The following is a 24067-nucleotide window of genomic DNA, read 5'->3' on the forward strand; positions in this document are numbered from 1 at the left end:
GGAAGCCTAATATAACTTACCCTACCATTTCAAAACTGGGAAACCCACTCCCACCTTAAACGGCTTACCCACTTGCTACTACTGTCACCGCTTTGCTGAAGAAATGTGGACAAAGTTGCTGCCTTTCTAACCTTCAGCCGTAGCTCATTTGTTTCTTCTGCTTGTGGTTCATCATATCACATTCCTCAGAGGTACTCAGTCATCTCTACTTAATCATGTTACTCTATTTGTTTGACTATTATCCATGTTCTTATTAGCTGTTAGTTAAGTCTGTCTCAATCTTGTTTGGAGTTGGTATGTAGAATCACTTTTTGTTTGATGGACATCATGTTGATTTAAATGAAGTTTATCAGACAAAATAAAAACATTTCAGTAGTACCATTCTTATTAGCAGTGACGCCGACGCATAGATACTGTGGGTGCCAAAGAACACATTTGGTGCAAGTATGCATCCATAGTGAATTACAATTGGCATAATCTTGCACACAATTAAGTTCTTTTTATGTATGGTGAGCTTCTATGCTTATCGGACTTCTTTTTTTCAATAGAAACACGAGATCTTTGCAATCAATGGAACAAGAGATGGTTGTTGAGGTATACAAGGAATGCCAGAGGAATCGTGCTGCTGGGAGAGGTATGCATGCAACAGATGGATGTCAAGAGTTTGTTCGTGACAATTCAAAACTTAACGGAATGTACTGTGAAGCTTGCGGTTGCCACCAAAATTTCCACAACAAAGTTTTCATACAGGAAAGACGTCTAAGTGGTCAGGCAAATATGAAACAAAGTAGAAGCAGTAAGGTAAAAATGGAGTCACAAGTTTCAGTACAGGAAGCTCAAGGTGCGAAACCAAGTAGTAGTAGCAGCCAGGTAAAACTGGAGTTAGAAGTTTTGGTACAGGAAAAAGCTCAAGATGATCAGGCAAATGCAGAGGAAAGTAGTAGCAGCCAGGTAAAAGCAATTTCAAAACATAAGAGGTTATGTTGATTTTTTGCGGTTTGTTCATGATGTGAAAAATGAAACATGGATCTTTATCTTTAAGTTTTTCTGCTGTTTCTTTTTGTTGGTTTTCTTGTTGTTCCTGGTTGAAACAATGGTAAAAAAAGAACAGCGAGCCAAGAAGAAAACTACGCTGACTTCCTATACCATCAATAGGGGGGTTTGCATTAATGTTGGAGATAACGTTATCATACAGCCCTCCCAAGCGGGGCGCACTGTCACGGAAGGGTAGAGTGGAAGGTTTCAGAGAAGATCCAACAGATGGAGTTCAAGCAATGATCAAATTCTATTTTAATCCAGATGATGCTGAATATGGAAGAAGATCATTTCATGGGGAAAAGGAGGTGTTTCTGTCGGATATGACAAATGAGGTGCACGGAAAATCGATCAAATGCAAAATTAATGTATACCACTTGGATGAGTATCTTCAGCTTCGGAGTCTTAAGCAGACAGATTACTTCTACCGGATATACTATGATTATGAAAAGCAAACATTTAAAACTGTTGCATCGATGGGTGAAGTAATGGAGAATGGGGATCTGCGCGTTTATTGCAAGTGTTGTATGCCTGAGAACCCGGATGAATTTTGGATTGAGTGCAATGGGTGCTGTGACTGGTTCCATCCTCATTGTACTGGTACAACAAGGGAGGAAGTAGACAAACCAGGTTATACATACTTTTGCCCCGACTGTTCTGCTAAAGGTACTGATTGTTCAAAACTGATTCACTGAAAAGAGACATATTTTCCTTTGTGGTCTCTTCTCCAAATTTTTGGATGTGCCTTCCTAGTCTTTCTTTTGTTTGTAGTTTACATGGTGGATACTCTGTAGCCAGATGTCTGCGATAAACATTTTGTGTAGTATATATATAGTATATCAGATGTCACCTGAAAATGAAATACATTTGCCTTGACAAACACAAATGAAAAGTTCAATGTATAGTTTATACGGTGGAGGTCACACCTGCTAAGTTTGAAGAATTGGTGTCAGAGGCAGAGGCAAGAAACAATTTGATTCAGTTTGTTACGGGATTGGAGGATGTTGTAAAATTGATTGAATGTAACAACGCAAGAACCAGACCGCAGATTAATCTGGCAAGAGCCTGCTGTGTTGTAGAAATATTATTCTAATTTGATACTGGGGGTCTTAACTGAGAAATATTCATGGACAATATTTAGTTGGTAGAAACAAGATCATTTAGTTGGTAGAAACAACTTGGTCTTGTTAAAACAACTCTACTGGGGGTCTTAACAAGACCAAGTTGTTTCTACTGGGGGTCTTAACAAGACCAAGTTGTTTCTACCAACTGAGATCACCAGCATTCACTAATATTATTCACAGTCACACTTCACATCCATAAGATCACACAAATTCACATATTTTTAGTTCATTCAATTCCATAATGCATCTTGTTTAGTAATCACTTATTTACTGACCTCACCTTTAGTTCCTACTCCACGATTTGCATTTCACATATTTGCCAAATCACATATACCCGTGTGCCTCTTTCACACCGAGTACCACTACAAGACATGTCCCAAGCGGTGATATCGCCTCCATGAACATATTTACACCTTGCAAACTCGTAACTTGTGAGTCACAACCATCTTTGGACTTTCCATTCGCATAATCACAGCCTCTTATGGGCATTCAATATCTCAGGTCATTCATGGCACATTCAATGAATACCTTGGGTCATTCCCGCCACATTCAATGAATACCTATCATACACTAACAGGTTATTCATGGCACATTCAATGAATACCTTGGGTTATTCCCGCCACATTCAATGAATACCTATCATACACTAACAGGTCATTCATGGCACATTCAATGAATACATTGGGTCATTCCCGCCATATTCAAAGAATACGCATCATACACTAACAGGTCATTCATGTCACATTCAATAAATACCTTGGGTCATTCCCACCATATTCAAGGAATACCCATCATAATACTAACAGGTTATTCATGACACATTCAATGAATACCTTTCTATCACATGACATCTCAAGTCATAATATATCATTACCAAATCCTGATGAGGCGTGAAGAGTTCTAAAGGTGTGGTTGACTCGTTGAAAATATTATTCTCAGCTCACTTATCACTGCACTAGCATTAATCATGCACAACAATTGATCACACGTGCAGAAAGCTATTTTCATGCATCAATACAAATCAATCACGCATTTAAATATCATTGAACGCTACACGAATTGTCATCAATCAAATACAATTCAAACAACCACAATCACATACACAATTAAATACTAACATTATACGCATATAGTTATCACAAAAACTAATATATAATATATAATATAGTGGCTGCCCCTCATATATAAAGCTGCCTCGTGATCCAATCTTTCAATATTAGAATCAAGCCTTACGTAGCTCTTAACCAATACATATCAACATCCTTGTATGTACCTTTAAAGAAAACAACAATTTATACTATATAGAATCACATACAATAAGTTTCAAATACTCCTACAATCATATACGTAAAGTTCCATATCTAGAGATACACTATGAAGCTTTAAATCCAAAAACTCACAATCATATCTTTCTCTACTTTTTGATTCTAAAAAAACGATCTTATGAACCATGTCGGTTCCAAATAAAACCACAGTCTAAAAGTAAAGTACAAACATTATATAAAACACCTAAGAAGAATTTAAGAGACTCTTAGTTCATGACTAGACATATTTCCCAAAATAGGTTCATGCACATAAAGGATAACGTGATAGGTTTTCTAGCCAACTAGTCAATGCTATAGTTTTTCCTACATTCATCCAAATTACATGTAACTTAATTATTTAGAAACTAGGGTATTTTGACATACTTTTTCATGTAGAACTCGAAGTCCCAACCTTAGTCCATCTAGAAGAAAACTTAGGTTGAAAACGGTAAAAATCCTAATTTCAGCAAATTAGATTTCTGACGGACTATCTTCCGAATGGCATAATTCTTTCCACAGGTATCCAAATGTATTGAGGCTTTTTACGTCGAAAAGCTAACACATAGAAATTACTTTCTTATGTTTTACAAAAATATTCAATCTCATTCTAAATGTGCCAAAACTAGGCTCGAACACAGTGCACAGAAACTAATTTCTGACGCACTATTTTCTGTCAGTCAAACTTCTAGACGTCATAATTAATTCCACGGGCCTTCGAATGTGATGAGGCTAATTGTAATAGAAAGCAGACTTCCAGATCTTACTCTTTTATGTTTTATAAAAATTCTAACTCTCACCCTAACTATTTGGACTTGAACACAGTGCGTATAAACTGATTTCTGACACACTGTTTTCTGTCAACCAAATTTCCAGACCTTATATCTATCTCCACAGACTTTGGAATGCAACGAGCCCAATTGGGTTGGAAAGAAGACTCAGAAAACTCACTTTTTTATGTTTTGGAGAGAGTTTGAATCGAACCCTAACTATGTGAAAACTTGATTCCAAACCAGGCACAGACCGGATTTCAACAGTTAGAAAATTCTGACGTGCCAACTTCCGAAGGGTGTAACTCCATCAACGTAAACCAAAATGCTATGGGGATTTTTGAGTTTGAAAGTGGACAGCTAAAACTTAGTTAACATGCTTTAATCAAAACCTATATCAATTTCTAAAGACACTGAAAATCGTCTCCAAATCAGACAAAATTCCTAACTAGAACAGGAACAAAACAACAATATTAGAACTAAGTGTACGCCAATTTAAATACTTATCTAATTTAATAGAAGGGTTCATTGCTCATATAGGTCTTTTATACTAAAATAAAATTAAGAGATAAGTTTAAAACTGATGTAAAGGTTAGGCTTATAGCCTTGTATAAGTCTGACTTGTAGGTTCATTATACAAAAGAGAACCAATAGTTAAAGAGATTCAAAACTAATATATAGGTTAAGGCCCATGCACATTAATGTCTGACTTAGTTTAGCTTAACCTTATTATAACTAGGTGAGCAACAATTTAAGGTGTACCTCCTAGGTAGTCAAAACAGTTCCTGTTTGGACTTACAGAATTTAAGTCTACATATTCCTACATAATCATCACCACTTATTTCATATTTTAAATATCATGAAGGTTGCATAAGTTGTTACAATCAAATATTCCTTAGATCATCACCGACCATATAAGACACTTCAGTAGCAAATAATTCATACAAACGCTTCAACTACTTACTTCTCATACATATATATATATATAAGTCATTTATAATTCATAGACACTTCAAATGTTTATTCTTATATCTATAAGCCACTTCAAAAGTAAATAAGTGATGCAGACACCACCGGCCATATAAACTCATTTATATCAAAAGAAATCTCAACGTCAGTAACTTAACACAGTATAATGCATATAATAATCAATCAATTAAATTTTAAAATAATAAGGTTTAGACTACTCACTTGCAAATTAATCGGAAAAGCGAAAACCAGCGAAAATAAACGAAACCGAAAGTCACACCGTTCTGCAAAGGTTGTCTTCTCCCTCCGGCTTTTATCTCTTTCACAACCGTAAGCGCTCTCTCTCTTTTAGAGCACGTCTCTTCTCTGTTTGTTTTCTTTTTTCTTTAAAAAAAACTCTCCCTAAAACAAGAACGAGGGTTTGGTAAAACCAAAAAACCCCACTACACCAAAACAGCTTTTTTGTGACGCCTATTTGGCGTCACAATTAATATTTGTGACGCCAAATAGGCGTCACAATTTAGGCGTCTCAATTTGCGTCACAAAAATTTATGACGGCATATTAGCGTCAGTAATTTGTGACGGCATTTTGGCGTCAGTAATTTTGTGACGGTATTTTGAATTTGTGACGGCATTTTGGCATCAGTAATTTTGTGACGGTATATTGAATTTGTGACGGCATTTTGGCGTCAGTAATTTTGTGACGGTATTTTGAATTTGTGACGGCATTTTGGCGTCAGTAATTTTGTGACGGTATTTTGAATTTGTGACGGCATTTTGGCGTCAGTAATTTTGTGACGGTATTTTGAATTTGTGACGGCATTTTGGCGTCAGTAATTTTGTGACGGTATTTTGAACATAATAATACTGCCATATATTTAGAAACTACCTGCAAGTGCTCTAATCACTACCATACAATTGTTTCCATTCATCCATCCACATCTGATTACCACACAAATAAAAGAAGAAATCTTGTATTAAAAATATTTAATATATATAACATTGTATTCTCAAAAAACAATATAATTGTAACCCTGCTACATGCGTAGTCCCACATAGTAAATTTCACTCGACAATTATATTAACACACCTACACTTACAAAGAACCAGTTCTAACACTTACAAGGAACCAGTGGACAACAACTTATAAATCGACAAGAAATACCAGCCCACCATAGTTTGTCTTCATAGCCTTCTTTTGAACTTCTCTCAGCCAAGCTTAATGCAGGCTCACTACAGAATCTAACATTGAAGAATTGACTCTATACATACTGCCTTGTAACAAACTTGAATTGCTCCTTGTAACAAACTTGAATTGCAGAAGAAGCTTTACAGATCGAAGCTTCTCTCCTTTACGGTTGAAGAGTCTCATCAAAATATCTAGCTTTTTCACGTAAGTGGGCAGAGAGAGACCAGCCATTTTACCTTATTTGCATCGAAAATCCCTGGATTTGTAAGACGGGTAATCTGGGTCAAGAGACCTTGAGCAATCCGTACCTATACATACAAGATAACAAGAAGCGATCAAATAATTAAAACAACCAAAAAGTAAAATAAATGAACAAACTAATATAGTTTAAAGTAGCATCATACACAAAAGAGGAGACTAGCTTCTTTGTAGTAATAACTAGAGAGGTTGCAAAGCATGCCATCAATTCGAGCATTGTTGGTACCAGCGCCAATTAAACCCAGTGAGATGATTGCCGGCTGCAAAATCAACTCTATAGTCAATATTAAATCATTATAAGGTCACAACATGGATGGTGTTTTATGCTACAATAGAACAAACCATGGCTACATCTGAATCTGAGTCATGACTAAATCTGCTTAGGGTGTCCAACATTGACTGATCCAAAGACCCATTTAACATGTTAGCAAACCAGAAAACATAAAAAGAGAACATAAAGGAGTAAAAACCACATGTTTCTCTACCATGAACTAGAAGTTGGTCCAAGTTAAAATTTTTAAAAAAAGTAAGAAGTGCTTGAATATTGAACACCGAAGTTGAAAATTTCAAATAACATAGTGAGTAACAACCTTGATCAATTTCTCAACTCAAGCAATGTAGTCTGTTTGTATTGCTCACCCCTGGGCCTTGCTAGGGTGTACAAGAGAGGGAATGCCTATACCCAGTCTCATTGGTTGTCATGTAATTTCCATTATCAAGTTATTGATGGAATGTCATAATAATAAAACCGATTAAAAAGAAACAAAACAAAAATCTGAAAAACAGCCTTAAATGTTAGTGAAGCAAAAATCATTAAAACCACCTTTGGGTTGGATATGCCCAAAGTAGTCCAAGAGCCAAAGGGAACAGCTCGACGAATATTATGCTCTCCGTCTTTTGCAACAGATGCTCCGTGAATGTATCGCCATCTCAAGACCTAGTTCCTCAGCCATAGCAACCATAGCAATCCCAAGCACAGCCGAGGTCCCTAATGGGTCTCACCCTTATCCTTCTCGGATGTTGTGCACGATTGTCCGAGAAGATTCGCACCTGTTTGGATAAAGAAAGGTATCTTGTTAATGAGACTAATGGTAATCTTTAAGAAATACTTGGTTAAACAAGAAGGGATACCTTTAAAACATTGCCAGTTCTAGCATATGCACAAGACAAAAGAGTCATATCACAATATTTCCTAATCTTCTCATTAAATGTCTTCGAAACTTCAGCAGTGGCTTCCACCCTTGTTCTAGGACCCGGTGTATGCAAGACCCAGTCCCAGTCCCATAAATATTTCCTAATCTCATTCTGGGACCCGGCGTATGCAAGACCCAGTCCCATAATGGCTCCAATACGGATGGTTGAATCTTCTCTATCTATATAATCAGCGAGAAGTGCCAATGCCTAAAAGATGAGATTCAAAGGTCAAAACAACTACAAAAGAATAAGAAAAAAAGGTATCACAAAATATTTTAATGAATATAAGCAGCAGTGAAGTACTAACAGGATCACAATCATTGTTGACGATGCCAACTCCTAGTAATGCACTTGCAATAATATGGTTGTCATTGCTGTGGAAGTACTTGTCAATTTGTGCAAGACAAGAGTCAACATCCCATAAAAAATCATACCCTACAATCACAAGTATAAACATTTTTTAATTTTTTCGATTAAAAGCACAATGATGACGCATAAACTAATTGGTGATGAAGCAACATACAAGACTTTGTTGCAGCACTAGCTTTCCCATGTTCCTTGTTCTTGAAAAGCCAACTTCTGCAGAGCCACCACTTGAAGAATTGGAAGGTACTCGTCATCAACTTATCCGGAGAGCAAGGAAAGAGTCAGCAAAATGTCTATGTAACATTATATTGGCATTCTACTGAGGTCATATCTTACCCGACCAAAACCGCATTCACAAATGCATTAACAAAAGTTCTTTGCCAAGTTTTGTCCGGCCGAGTCAACACTAGCACCAGCACTTGCCCTTCCATCAATCAAGTGCACCTAACAAACAAGACCACCAACAAAAAACAATAAATCTCTGACAAACGACATGAATTTAGATTACGGTTTAAATTAGAACTCTTCTTCTAAGAGATTGGAAAAGAAAGATGAAAAGGATTAATAGTTCCATTCTTTAGAAACCAATACCTTATAAGATAGCGAGCAAGGTTAAGATAGCCTTCACTCAATTTAGCATTGTTAATAATTTTTTGCATTACCTCCCTCTCATCATAATCTGCAACCATATCTTCATCAAGCACGAAATCAACACCCTGGACCACAAACAAGTGTAAGCCAATACACAACTGAAAACATCCTATAAAATACAAACTACTAATAAGTGTCCGCTGATGTCATTAAAATGTATGTCTCTACAAAATTAACCAGACTAGAAGGAATATCGAGGTCTGGATTACAAACAAGTGTAAACCTACAAGTCATCATCAATAAATTTTCTAGCAATGTTTATAAACAAAAGCTTAGTCCACCTTTTGGAATAATATTTGTTAGTTAAACATTTATGTCATACCATTTCTTCAAAATGATATTTATTAGTATTTCAAAGATATTGAGGTCGAAGCACCTAGCGAAGTATAGTATTTCAAACGCAGTCTTAAGCTGTGAAGTATTAGCAATAAGTCAATAATGAGTTAAAACTTACATGTCGAAAGCAAGAATATAGCAAAGCCGCTTCTTCAGTAGCAATCCTATGACAAAAAATATAGCGGGTTGAAGTTTTGTCCGTGTATTTTTAATCTACTCCCCAATGTGTATAGCATAAAATAATACAACACAATGTAACATAGAAAGTAAAACCAATAAATAGTCCAGCCTACCACCAACTCTTGCCCATCAACTTTAAATTTGCTTCCCATGCGTAATGCACGAAGAAGACCTTCAGCGGACTCAAACTCACAAAACCCAAAGCCTCTTAGAGCTTCATTGCTTGGATCTTGGGCACGTTTCCAACTCTTTACAGGTCCACAAAGCTACACGAGAAATAGAGGCAATAATACTTAACGGCAAAAATCTTCATTACATCCCACCAACCATTACAACATCTTCTCATGGATACCACATGCATCCCTTAGCTAACCCACCAAGAGGACTTTCCACTCCCTCTCCGTATCCTTTCTAATTCAACTTCCATCCCACCAACCATTATTACAACAATAAAACAACACACCCATTACCCTATTTAAACTTAATTTCACATAGATCACAATGTCTAACAATCATATAACACAATATAAACAATAGAATTATTATTACACTATAACGAGAGAGGTATGAGGCGAAACGAAAAAACCCACCTGGAGGAGGAATTGGCCCTTGCATATTGGAATAGCCATTGGGCATTTTTCCACCATATTAGGATTGTTCTTATAATAAGTAACACCTCCACCCATAGGTGGCCTTAACGAAAACAAGAACAAAACCCGGTAATGCGGTGGGTCACATTACTTGAACTTGAAAATTAGGGTTGTGAGGATTAATAGGAGTGAATTGAGGAGGATGTGGGAAAGAAGGAGTATTTATGGGACGAAAAGAAGGTGGTTGAATGAAGGAAGGGAATTGAGGATTAGGGAAAGGGATTGAGGGTTGTGGAGATGGGGAATTAGGATCTGGTGGTGCGGGTTGTGAATTTATGATCAATGGGGTTTCGTTAGTTTTGGTGGATTCGGGTTTTGGTGTTAGGGTTAGGGAGGGTGATGGTGATGGTGACACCGCCATTAATTTTTTTTTTTAGAAGAAACGAGGAGGAAGAAAAAACAAACTGGTTTTCTGTAGGTCGTGTGTACGTGGAATTCGAACAGGTCGAGAAAGGTGGAGAAGAAGGGTTTCTCATTTGGTGTTCTTAAGTTGAGGTCGAGAAGAAATCGAAATCTTCGGACACAGTTTCATGTTGACGCCTCGTCCTGTCGCACATGCCCAACACGTGCCTTGGTATCTTTATTGAAATTAAATTCTTTGACGCCACCTTGCCGTCAGTATATTTTCTAAACATTTTTTAAAGAAATTAAATGAATTATTTGATTAATTGTGACGGAAAAACCCACACAGTGATGCTATAATGGCGTCACAAATTTTCTGACACCTATTTGGGATTTTCAAAGTTTTTATATTGACTTTATATGTTTGGGAATCAAAGTAATGTCATTTCCTAATTTTGAATCTGACAGGTTCACATGTAGTGACTATCAGCAACTGGTGGCTATTTGAAATACAAGTTCCTCTTAGAAGATATATAGTTACTTATGAAGACTTATGTTTTTCACATCACATTTCATCTTATAATTTTTTGAGATTTTCAAAGTTTTTATAGTGACTTTATATGTTTGGGAATCAAAGTAATGTCATTTCGTTATTTTGAAATTGACAGGTTTATATGTAGTGACTATCAGCAACTGGTGGCTATTTGTAATACAAGTTCCTCTTATAAGATATTTACTTATGAAGACTTTTGTTTTTCACATCACAGTTCATCTTATAGTTTTTTTATATTTTCAAAGTTTTTATAGTGACTTTATATAATTGGGAATCGAACTAATGTCATTTTGTAATTTTGAAACTGACAGGTTCACATGTAATGACTATCAGCAACGTACTAGTGGCTATTTGAAATACAAGTTCCTCTTAGAAGATATTTACTTATGAAGACTTATGTTTTTCACATCACAATTCATCTTATAGTTTTCAAGATTAACTTGTAACTGACTTGTAACTGTCATGGCGTTAGAAAAAGCTAACTGACTTGTAATTGTCAGCAACTACTAAAGTAGTGAGATTTTTCACAATATGAAGCATATGAAAACTAAGAAAGGTTTTGTAGCTCTTAAAATGGATATGTCTAAAGCCTATGATAGAGTAGAGTGGTCTTTTATTGATAAGATTTTCCAGAAATTGGGGTTTAATGAAAAGTGGAGGCTTCTCATCTCCCAATATTTGTCTACTGTCTCCTTTAAAGTGCTTTTGAATAGGGATCCTTTGGAAACTGTTATTCCTATCAGAGGGCTGAGACAGGGAGATCCTCTCTCCCCTTACTTGTTCATCTTGGTCTCGGAAGCTCTGTCTAGGATGATAGCTTCAGCTGAGCACAAAGGGGAGTTATATGGGATTAAGATTAAAAAAGGAGCCCCACCTATCACTCATTTATTGTATGTTGATGATCTTATTTTGTTTACTAAGGCTAATATTACTGAAAATGGGAATTTGAAAAAGATTTTGGAAGATTATTGTGGGGTGTCTGGACAAAAAATTAATTATGAAAAGTCTAGTTTTTATAGCAGTAGGAATGTGAATAATAAACATAAAAAAAATTTGAAAAAGTTTTGGAAAATGAGGTTTTTTGAAAGGAAAGATAAGTATCTAGGGGTTCCTATAGTCCTCTCAAGAAAGAAAATAAAGGATTTTGATTACTTGGTTGATAAAATTCAAGGGAAGATTAAGGGATGGAGGGCTAAAGTTCTTTCCTTGGCTTAAAGAACTACCATCATCCAGGCTGTTGTACAAGCCACACCAATTTTTGCTATGACTACTTATCTTCTTCCAGCTTCTACTTGTGAGAAGATAGATAAGGCCTACAGGAATTTTTGGTGGCATGGTACAGAGGATAGTAAAAGCATCCACACCATGGGGTGGGATAGCATTTGTAGCCCTAAGGCCCAAGGTGGCCTAGGATTTAGAAAAACTCAAGATATGAATAAAGCTATGCTAGCCAAGTTAGCTTGGAAGGCTTTCACAGATAAGACTTCCCTGTGGGCAAAAACTTTTATAGCAGTATATGGAAGGCATTGGTTTGATGTTAAAGAAAACCCACCCCCTAATGATTCCTGGTTCTGGAAAGAGATACATAAGGTGCCAGTAACACTCACTGATAGGTGTGTGTGGAATATAGGAAAAGGGAATGAGATTTCCCTGATGACTCAACCTTGGCTGAGCATAAACAAAAGGCATGTCAATATAAGTGAGCTGATGCCTATGAGGCAAGAGCTCCATAATCTTAAAGTTAAGGATATTATGCTGGAGGATGGGAGAGGCTGGGATACAAATAGGGTTGATCACCTATTTCCACCAGCTGTTAGCAATCTCATCAAGTAAGTGATCATCAGGCCTAAGTATGGTGATCAGGATAAACTCAGGTGGATGGGTACTAGAAATGGTACCCTTACTGTTAAGTCAGCTTATCAGAAGCTGATGGGAAATCAAGAGATAGCACAGTCCTCCTCAATCAACATGAGGATTGTTAAAGTTATCTGGAAAATACCTATCACAGCCAGTATACAGATCTTTCTTTGGAAGTTGTATATGGGCAGTCTTTTTACTGGAGATTTGCTTAGTAGAAGAGGACTGAAGGGTGACTTCTCTTGCCCCTACTGTGGAGAGGTCCAAGAGGATCCTGTTCATCTGTTCTTTCAATGTTAATGGGTTCAATCGATTTGGTTTGGTTTGGTTTGGTTTGTTCTTTCAAGAGGTAGTTGGTAATACTGTAAGGGAGTGGCTGGATATGTTTGTTGAGTGGACCAAAGACCAAGATGATGGAGTAGCAGAAAAAGGGATTTTGGTTATGATCATAATGCAGGAGCTTTGGGATACAAGAAACAAAGTGAAGTTTGAAGGCAGAAGCAAGAATAGAGAAAGTTTAATAAGAAGGACTTTTGCAATGTGGACCATGGCCCAAAATATCACCGAGATATCCAATATCTCGCCGATATATCTCGGTAAATTGGTACATCGATATCGATATTTCCGACATATATCCACCGAATATTGAACCCCTTTTTTTCTGAGATATATCGAATTTCCGATATGAAACTTTATATCGCCGATATAATCGATATTTCCGATATAATCGATATATATCGGTTGACTTTTTGACCATTTTTAAATATAAATCCGATATTTCCAATATATTTCCAATATTTCCGATATTATATGTCTGATATATCTGATATTTTCGATATTTTAAATAGTTTGGACTGGTCACAAAAAAAAACCGATATATCCGATATATCTCGGTTTTTGGGTACACCGATATATTAACCGATATCGATATTTTGGGCCTTGATGTGGACTAGGGTCCTTAAGGCATTCGAAGGCAAACAGGGAGTTGGTAGTCAACAGTCCCAAAATAGGGTTTGAATACTTTTAAATAATAGTCTTAGTGAAGATTTATTTCCTATAATTAAATTAGATACAGTAATAATAAGATTTGATGTTGCTTTCTTCGGGGATACTAGAGATGCCACAGTGCTGGAGCTATGGCATGGGACAATGAAGGAGGTCTAATAGGAGCAACTTCACGGAGATTTACAGCAAGGGATGTAGAGGAGGCAGAAATGGTGGTAGTAGAGGTTGCAGTAAAGCAGGCTATGAGTACAGGAGCTAACTCTTTCTCGTTCGAGGGAGATAGCAAGCTAGCTATTCAAAATGCTGTAAACTCTTTTGAGTCAAATCTGTGTAATTGGAGACTTGAACCTATAAAACTTGTGGTAGATGAGGTCTGTAGGTCTTTTGGGTTCTACAAGTTCCATTGGATTAGTAGGAAGGTTAACACGGAAGCTCATGAGTTGGCTAAATGGGCAGTATAGGGTCAGGATGTAAACCTACTGCCAAAACTCTTGATGGACTGTAGTGTGGTTCCAATGATGTTTTAATATATGGTTATGTTGTTAGCGGGAAAAAAAAAAAAAAAAAAAAAAAAATTGTATTGGATAGCGAAGTCTTTTAGAAATAGTACGTATACCTTTTATTTTTATTTATTAATTTTTTAACGTAGAAACCTTATTCATAATAAATTATTAGGGGCGTCTTACAAATTGAGCTGCAAGTCCTCCTTTTCTCCTAAATACAAATTCATTAGGAAGTAAAAAACTAAAGACTGGGAATAAATGTCGAAAGGAAGTTCCATCGTATCGATTTGACAAAATGCTTGTTTGAACTGCCAATTTAGTGGGCAGATAGGAAAGCATGTTGACAAGGATTTCATCTGGAAGCACACTAATGTAATCAGTCTGTGTCTCCATAAAATTACGTCAGATTGTGAACAAATAAACTTGTACATCACGTCTCCAAATAAACTTGCCCACTAAGTTAATCAGAGCAAAGTCTCTTTTTCTCTCTGCCACGTCAGCGAAAAAAAAATGGAGCAAAGTCTCCAAGTTAATCTTAGGGTAAACACACCACCTTTTCAATCTATCTCGTTACTGATCAAGGATTAATGTTCAATTGTTAAGTCTAGTTTTTACTATCTTTTCATATCATACATACTCTCTTTAAAATACATCTCCCTTCAAAGCTTCTTGCACCTCTTCTCTTCCTATGTTAACACCACCACCACCTCTCTCACTAGCACCTCTTTTCTTTCCTCTATAGAACTCTCTTTCTCATTTACCATGGATAAGCATATTAATGAACAAATGCTTGAGCTTGAAGCATCTTTTAGTAGGGTTTTATCTCTACCGGGTGCGAAGATCACGGAAACAAAATCCCCACAAGATGTGTGGGATGAACTTGTAGAGCATGGGAAACATACAGGCGCTCAACCCAAGAAGCTACACCAACTTTCACCAGCACTTATAACCAGCAAAAGAACAGTCACTACCATTGTGGCTGAAGCAGGAACCATTTTCCTTGACACATACCAAACATGTGGGAGTTATGCTAGAATCAAAGTAAAGGTAAACCCTTTTCTCCCTTTGGTATTGGACAACAATTCCAAACTTCCTAATGGAAAATAGAAAATGGTCATTTTCCAATATGAGAAATCCAATCCTATTTGCTTCAAATGTGCTATGCTAGGACACCTTGAAACACAATGTCAGAATCTGCTAGCAGCAGACAATCTAAAGGCTTGTTATTGGTTCTTGGAGGGGGATCATACAACTATGATTCAGTCTCCACAAACGAAAGCATCGCCAAAGTAGGCGAAACTGGCAAGAAGAAATGTTGAACGGATCAGCCAAGAATCATCAGGAAGTCAGCTGGTTGCAAGAAACCTTTTGCTGGACCTAGAAGCAGTGGAAGAAAAGGAAGGTAGTAAGATAGCAGAAATTGATGCGAGGCACAGGATCCTTCTTGCTCCAATAGAACCGTTGGCAGCAGCGAACGTTAAGGATAACCAAGCACACGTTACGGTTAGTCAAGAACAAACACATGACGAAACATGTGCTTCAGTCTCAAGTGTTCAGGTGATAGAGACTTTTCACAAAGGCTCTAAAGAAAAAGCGGTTACGCACAGTCTACCTATTGTACTGTTGGAAAAGGCTTTTGTCTTTGGTGCTCTAAAATTAAAAGAGAATACAACTGAGAGAGAAGTCAACATCAATGAGAGATGTAAGTCTCTAGACCAAACACCTACCCACGTGACTCCAAACGGTCCAAAAGTATCAAAGCCTATGCCTCCTAGGGCCCGCTGGAACCAAAATCATATTCATATGGACCTAATAAGTGAGACTAGCCCAATAAGTAGTAGTTTGGGCTCTAATTTTCCAGGAAATACTAATGAGTTTTTCTATACTGCCCAAAACCTATTCCTTTCTCCACCAAATACCCAAAAGCAAACCATCTATCCAAATATCTTCAAACCCCCATCGTCAACGCCCCCTATATTTCTAGTTACTCCTGGGATGAGTGATTGGTGGGAACTCACCCCTATTGCATGCCCACTAGCCATGGGTCACACTGAAGTTGTGGGTAGTGCAAGCCGATATGCTCATCTTTCAACCATTGCGAGGCACCGTCTTGAGATCGTAGACACACCAAATGATTTACTTGGCTCGGCAGAACTACCGGAGGAGCAAATGAACCTTGCAAACGCAGTCGCAGTAGGAGAGAAAAGGGACTTTGAGCACCTTCTGCTCGGTCATCAGGTTTGCAATTTATATATCTTTTTATGTTCAACTTTGAAAGCTTGGCATTTATATGATAATCACGGGATCCTTAGCATAGTAATACCATCTTCTGCATATTGTTATTTCATAAGCACCGCTACATGCATGTATGTTCTTCTTAACTTAGGCGCTCTTTTTAGTAAGGTCATAATAGTAACTAAGAAAAATCTTTTAAAGAACCTAACTACTTGTTTAAATATATATTTGCTTGTGTCAACATGTTTTTATCCTTTATGTTTTAAGTTCATATGTATACCTTGGGAGCAAGCTGATGTGGAGCAAGAAAGTCTTCTTTCCTTGGGTTATGAGTCAGGTTCTGAGAATTGTGGTACTCAGCCAACTCCTTTAGCAGTTGATGATACTACTGTGGTGCGTCGGTTAGAATTTTATGGGAATTGCACTAAAGTAGGGGAAAGCTCGGATGTACAAAGCAAGCAAAATGAGGAAAAAGGTCAAGAAAAGGGTAAGGAGGTGTCGGAAGGTACGTCAAGCAGTGGGGGTCTGTGTGGTCCTCCCCCAGGTTTCGCGGTGGATGTGCCTCAACAGCTACCTCAAAAGAAATGATACACGCCTGGAATTTCCAGGGAATGGATTCCTCCACGGCAGTTCAAAATCTAAAGAATCTAGTACATCAGCATCAAGCGGACATTTTATGTTTATCTGAAACTAAAGTTAGTGATAGTAGGGTAAGTATGTTAGGTAAGGTTATTAAGTATGATCACGTCTTACGCGGTTCCTGGCCTTTGGGAGTCGGGAGGGCTTGCTATTTTGTGGAAGGAGGGGGTGGATCTGGAAGTGATGGGAGCAACAACCAACCAAATCTTAGGTAAATTAAGCAATTATTACAGTAACGAACCTTGGTTTTTTTTCCTTTGTGTATGGTGAGCCTAATGCTAGTCTTAGGCACCGATTCTAGACATAATTAAGGGATGTGGCACCGTACATTCCTAGTCCTTGGCTAGTCTTTGGAGACTTTAATGCTATTAAGTCCCTTGATGAGAAAATAGGTGGTAGATCTGTTTTTACAAAATGCATGATAGATTTCAATTCTGTTATCGATGATCTTGGGTTGGTGGACCTGGGGTATAAAGGTCCTAAGTTCACCTGGAATAATAATAGAAGGATAGCTGATAATATTTTGGAACGTTTGGATCGCGCTCTAGCTACATCTGATTGGATTAATATGTTCCCTAATATGCTGGTTCATAATATAGCTAATGCTACTTTTGATAATTTATCTCTGAAGATTACTCTAGAAGCTTGTGAAGATAAAGCTGAGAGACCTTTTAGGTTCTACAATATGTGGTTGCATGATGATTCTTGTATTCCTACTATAGATAAAGCTTGGAACTCTGTAACTCATGATTTACCTGATTGGAAAGTGATACATATGTTAAAAAATACTGCGAGAGTCTTAAAAAATGGAACAAAAAAGTTTTGGGGAATATTTTCTATAACATAAAAAAAAAAAACTCAAAAAGATTTAGACAGAGTTTTACAAAAGTCTTTTAGTAATTCAAATCTTGAAAAAGCTAAGGTTTTAAAAAGTCAGTTGTTTGATTGGTACGAAAAAGAATAAGCTTTTTGGAAACAAAAATCTAGTCAACATTGGATTAAAGAGGGGGTAGAAATACTAAGTTTTTCCATTTATCTACTATATATAGAAGAAGAAAGAATAATATAGATAAGATTAAGGATGATAATGGGGTTTGGCAAGAAGGGAGAGTGGGGGTTGGAAGTACTATTAATGAGTACTTTGATAATATTTTTGAATCTGGAAATCCTATAGATAATGAGGACATTTTTAATCTGTTTAAACCTTGTATTACTGATAGAGAAAATCAGATTCTTACCGCTTGTCCTTCTAATGATGATATTTGGCATGTTGTTAAGAAGTTGGGAGATCTCAAATCCCCTCGCCCAGATGGGTTTTAATGTATTTTCTATCAGCAATGTTGGAATGTGGTTGGGGAAAGTATCACTAATTGTGTTAAAGATTTTTTTATTAATGGTAGGATGAATGCTAGATTTAATGAGACTTTTATTGCTCTGATTCCAAAGATTTCTAATCCTGATCATATCTCTAAGTTTAGACCTATTAGTCTATGTAATTTTTGCAATAAAATCATATCTAAACTTCTGGCTAATAGATTAAAAGTACATATAAACAAAATAGTTTCTCCTTTTCAAAGAGCTTTCATAAAAGGTAGGAATATAGAGGATAATATAGGCTTGGCTAGTGAGATTTTCCATAATATGAGGCATATGAAAACTAAAAATGGGTTTGTAGCTTTAAAAATGGATAGCCTATGATAGAGTTGAGTGGTCCTTTATAGATAAGATTTTCCATAGATTGGGTTTCAATTAAAGGTGGAGACTCCTCATCTCCCAATGTTTGTCTACTATCTCTTTTAAAGTGCTTTTGGATGGGGCTCCTCTGGAGACTGTTATTCCTAGCAGAGGTCTGAGATAGGGAGATCCTCTTTCCCCTTATCTGTTTATCCTGGTCTCAGAAGCTCTATCTAGGATGATAGTTTCAGCTGAACACAAGGGGGAGTTACATGGTATTAAGATTAAAAAAGAAGTTCCTCCTATCACTCACTTACTGTATGCTGATGACCTTATTTTGTTTACAAAAACTAATCTCAAAGAGAGTGGGAATTTGAAAAGGATTTTGGAAGATTACTGTGAGGTGTCTGGTCAAAAGATTAATTATGAAAAGTCTAGCATATATAGCAGTAAGAATGTGAATAATAAACATAAAAAGATTTTGAAAAAGTTTTAGAAAATGAGGTTTTTTGATAGAAAAGATAAGTATCTAGGGGTTCCTATTGTACTTTCTAGAAAGAAAAAGAGAGGACTTTGATTACTTGGTTTGCAAGGTACATGGGAAAATAAAGGGATGGAGGGCTAAAATTATTTCTCTCGGGCTGGAAGAACTACCCTCATTCAGGCTATAGTACAAGCCACACCTATTTTGCAATGGCTACTTATCTTATTCCAGCTTTTACTTGTGAGAAGATAAATAAGGCTTGCAAGAATTTTTGGTGGCATGGCATGAGGAGAGTAAAAGCATCCATACTATGGGGTGGGATAGCATTTGTAAACCTAAGGCTCAAGGTGGCTTAAGATTCAGGAAAACTTCGAGATATGAATAGAGCTATGATAGCTAAGTTGGCTTGGAAGGCTTATTAATCGATAGAATTCTCTATGGGCAAAAACTTTCATGGCTGTATATTGAAAGAATTGGTTTGATGTGAAAGAAAACCCACCCCCTAATGCTTCCTGGTTCTGGAAAGGGATACATAGGGTGGCTATAAAGCTCATTGATGGGTGTATATGGAGTATAGGGAAAGGGGATGAGGTATCCCTGATGAATCAACCCTGGCTAAACATAAATCATAAGCCACTCACTATTAGTGAGTTGGTGCCTATGAGGTCTGAGTTACAAGATCTTAAAGTAAAGGACATTATGCTGGAGGATGGTAGTGGATGGGATACAAATAGGGTTGATCACCTATTCCCATCTACTATAAGCAATCTCATTAAGCAAGTTCTTATCAGACCAAGTTATGGTGGTAAGGATAAGCTAAAATGGATGGGTACTAGAAATGGTACCCTTACTGTTAAGTCTGTATATCATAAGCTTTTGGGAAACCAAGAGATAGCACAGTCTTCTTCTTTTAACATAAGGACTGTTAAAGCTATCTGGAAACTCCCAATCACAGCCAGCATACAAATTTTTATCTGGAAACTATACATGGGAAGTCTTCCAACGGGGATTTACTCAGTAGAAGAGGGATGAAGGGAGATTTCTCTTGCCCTTTATGTGGGGCAGAACAAGAAGATCCTGTACACCTGTTTTTTCAATGTGAATGGGCTAAATCGATTTGGTTTGCATCTAATCTTGGGGGCAAAGTAGAAAAGTTGGCTGACAATACTATAAGGGAGTGGCTGGACATATTCATACAGTGGACCAATGACCAAGATGAAGGAGTTGCAGAGAAAGGGATACTGGCAATGATCATATTGCAGGAGATATGGGAGACAAGGAATAAAGTAAAGTTTGAAGGCAGGATCAAGAACAGAGAAAGTTTGATAAGGAGGACCTCGACAATGTGGACTAAGATCATCAAGGCCTTTGAAGGCGACCAGGGAGTTGGGAGTCAAAAGTCCCAAAATAGGGGTTACATACAAAATAATAAATGGCTTAGTGAGGACTTATTTCCTAAAATAGAATTGGGAACGATAGTAATAAGATTTGATGCTGTATTTTTCAGGGAAACTGGAGAAGCGGCAGCTGGAGTAATTGTGTGGGATAATGAAGGATGTCTTAAAGGGGCAACTACTAGAAAATTCACAACAGTAGATGCAGAAGAAGCAGAAATGGTGGTTATAGAGGTAGCAGTGAAGCTAGCAAGGAGTACAGGAGACAACTCCTTTTTGTTCGAGGGTGATAGTAAATTGGCTATTCAGAATGTACTTAACACTCTGGAGTCAAACTCATGTTGTTGGAAATTAGAACCTATTAAACTGATGGTAGATGATGTATGTAAGTCTTTTGGTTTTTGTAAGTTTCATTGGATTAGCAAGAGGCATAACACAGAAGCTCATGAACTAGCTAAATGGGTTGTTCAGGGTCAGGATGCCAACCTCCTCCCAAAACTCTTATTGGATTGTAGCGTGGTTCTGCTTATGTTATATATATATATATATGTGTGTGTGTGTGTGTGTGTGTGTGTGTGTGTGTGTGTGTGTGTGTGTGTTGTGTGTTGAAAAAAAAAAAAAAAAAAAAAAAAAAAAACAAACAAACAAACAAACAAACTTGTACATCACATCACATGCAGTCATACTTCAAAGTTACATCAATTTAGATAGCTTAATAGAAACTGATTTTTTCCTGCTCGGATAAAATGACAAGTGGAAATCTACAATTTAAAAACCAGTAATGCTAGACCGACCCACTTATTTGACCTACTATTTGGACCTACTGTTGTTCAAAAATCATAATCATTGATTTACATAGAGATACATGTCCGAGTGTATTGCAATGCAAACCAACGTTATCTAAATAGTGAGTCGTAATAATAGGTCTAAAAAGTAGGTCCGTATAGCACTACTCTTTAAAAACTATATATATTTGTGAACTCACAAACCCCACAAAAAAATTGACACCTGCAAACACAAGAAACCGGTAGATTTCAGCAATCTAAAATTTCAATTCCTCGTGTATTACAAATTTACAACTAAGAGACTAATTGTAAAAAGTTTTCGTGCAATAAAATACACTAACATAATTCCTTTTAGATCATGGTGATTTTGGAATATATATAAAGTAAAAGTGATCATCAATTTCTTGTGCTGGGTTGTACACCCAAGTAGAATTGACCAATGTCAGTCAAAGTTCAAAGTTGACCATAAGTTACCTCTTCAGGAAGCCTGTAACCTGACACTCTTTAGGAAGCCTAATATAACTTACCCTACCATTTCAAAACTGGGAAACCCACTCCCACCTTAAACGGCTTACCCACTTGCTACTACTGTCACCGCTTTGCTGAAGAAATGTGGACAAAGTTGCTGCCTTTCTAACCTTCAGCCGTAGCTCATTTGTTTCTTCTGCTTGTGGTTCATCATATCACATTCCTCAGAGGTACTCAGTCATCTCTACTTAATCATGTTACTCTATTTGTTTGACTATTATCCATGTTCTTATTAGCTGTTAGTTAAGTCTGTCTCAATCTTGTTTGGAGTTGGTATGTAGAATCACTTTTTGTTTGATGGACATCATGTTGATTTAAATGAAGTTTATCAGACAAAATAAAAACATTTCAGTAGTACCATTCTTATTAGCAGTGACGCCGACGCATAGATACTGTGGGTGCCAAAAAGAACACATTTGGTGCAAGTATGCATCCATAGTGAATTACAATTGGCATAATCTTGCACACAATTAAGTTCTTTTTATGTATGGTGAGCTTCTATGCTTATCGGACTTTTTTTTCAATAGAAACACGAGATCTTTGCAATCAATGGAACAAGAGATGGTTGTTGAGGTATACAAGGAATGCCAGAGGAATCGTGCTGCTGGGAGAGGTATGCATGCAACAGATGGATGTCAAGAGTTTGTTCGTGACAATTCAAAACTTAACGGAATGTACTGTGAAGCTTGCGGTTGCCACCAAAATTTCCACAACAAAGTTTTCATACAGGAAAGACGTCTAAGTGGTCAGGCAAATATGAAACAAAGTAGAAGCAGTAAGGTAAAAATGGAGTCACAAGTTTCAGTACAGGAAGCTCAAGGTGCGAAACCAAGTAGTAGTAGCAGCCAGGTAAAACTGGAGTTAGAAGTTTTGGTACAGGAAAAAGCTCAAGATGATCAGGCAAATGCAGAGGAAAGTAGTAGCAGCCAGGTAAAAGCAATTTCAAAAACATAAGAGGTTATGTTGATTTTTGCGGTTTGTTCATGATGTGAAAAATGAAACATGGATCTTTATCTTTAAGTTTTTCTGCTGTTTCTTTTTGTTGGTTTTCTTGTTGTTCCTGGTTGAAACAATGGTAAAAAAAGAACAGCGAGCCAAGAAGAAAACTACGCTGACTTCCTATACCATCAATAGGGGGGTTTGCATTAATGTTGGAGATAACGTTATCATACAGCCCTCCAAGCGGGGCGCACTGTCACGGAAGGGTAGAGTGGAAGGTTTCAGAGAAGATCCAACAGATGGAGTTCAAGCAATGATCAAATTCTATTTTAATCCAGATGATGCTGAATATGGAAGAAGATCATTTCATGGGGAAAAGGAGGTGTTTCTGTCGGATATGACAAATGAGGTGCACGGAAAATCGATCAAATGCAAAATTAATGTATACCACTTGGATGAGTATCTTCAGCTTCGGAGTCTTAAGCAGACAGATTACTTCTACCGGATATACTATGATTATGAAAAGCAAACATTTAAAACTGTTGCATCGATGGGTGAAGTAATGGAGAATGGGGATCTGCGCGTTTATTGCAAGTGTTGTATGCCTGAGAACCCGGATGAATTTTGGATTGAGTGCAATGGGTGCTGTGACTGGTTCCATCCTCATTGTACTGGTACAACAAGGGAGGAAGTAGACAAACCAGGTTATACATACTTTTGCCCCGACTGTTCTGCTAAAGGTACTGATTGTTCAAAACTGATTCACTGAAAAGAGACATATTTTCCTTTGTGGTCTCTTCTCCAAATTTTTGGATGTGCCTTCCTAGTCTTTCTTTTGTTTGTAGTTTACATGGTGGATACTCTGTAGCCAGATGTCTGCGATAAACATTTTGTGTAGTATATATATAGTATATCAGATGTCACCTGAAAATGAAATACATTTGCCTTGACAAACACAAATGAAAAGTTCAATGTATAGTTTATACGGTGGAGGTCACACCTGCTAAGTTTGAAGAATTGGTGTCAGAGGCAGAGGCAAGAAACAATTTGATTCAGTTTGTTACGGGATTGGAGGATGTTGTAAAATTGATTGAATGTAACAACGC

General features: G+C 37.1%; 3 protein-coding genes and 1 pseudogene across 4 annotated transcripts; 3 read left to right on the plus strand and 1 right to left on the minus strand.

The window, feature by feature from the left end:
• Window positions 1-1169: 1169 nt before the first annotated feature.
• On the plus strand, window positions 1170-1730 carry LOC147505472 (chromatin remodeling protein SHL-like). The gene has a single exon (XM_086605557.1). The coding sequence runs from the start codon at window positions 1170-1172 to the stop codon at window positions 1728-1730; it is 561 nt and encodes a 186-aa protein (XP_086461683.1).
• A 4427-nt stretch (window positions 1731-6157) lies between these two features.
• On the minus strand, window positions 6158-10070 carry LOC147505473 (26S proteasome non-ATPase regulatory subunit 2 homolog B-like; annotated as a pseudogene). The gene is made up of 10 exons (XR_015220608.1): window positions 9964-10070; window positions 8798-8922; window positions 8527-8650; window positions 8364-8452; window positions 8148-8275; window positions 7756-8047; window positions 7467-7696; window positions 6989-7045; window positions 6793-6906; window positions 6158-6696 (listed from the first exon to the last, which is right to left on the minus strand). The product of XR_015220608.1 is annotated as a 26S proteasome non-ATPase regulatory subunit 2 homolog B-like (transcript).
• A 10273-nt stretch (window positions 10071-20343) lies between these two features.
• Window positions 20344-21143, plus strand: LOC147505474 (uncharacterized). Its single transcript, XM_086605559.1, has 3 exons — window positions 20344-20714; window positions 20823-21021; window positions 21132-21143. The coding sequence occupies exons 1-3, from the start codon at window positions 20344-20346 to the stop codon at window positions 21141-21143; spliced, it is 582 nt and encodes a 193-aa protein (XP_086461685.1).
• Window positions 21144-22043: 900 nt separating this feature from the next.
• LOC147505475 (chromatin remodeling protein EBS-like) lies at window positions 22044-23757 on the plus strand. The gene is made up of 3 exons (XM_086604140.1): window positions 22044-22192; window positions 22550-22952; window positions 23113-23757. The coding sequence occupies exons 2-3, from the start codon at window positions 22572-22574 to the stop codon at window positions 23728-23730; spliced, it is 999 nt and encodes a 332-aa protein (XP_086460266.1). The 5' UTR covers window positions 22044-22192; window positions 22550-22571; the 3' UTR covers window positions 23731-23757.
• The last annotated feature ends 310 nt before the right edge of the window (window positions 23758-24067 follow it).

Source organism: Coptis chinensis, chromosome 4 (genome assembly GCF_015680905.1).
Source record: "Coptis chinensis isolate HL-2020 chromosome 4, ASM1568090v1, whole genome shotgun sequence".
NCBI classification, from domain to species: Eukaryota; Viridiplantae; Streptophyta; class Magnoliopsida; order Ranunculales; family Ranunculaceae; genus Coptis; species Coptis chinensis.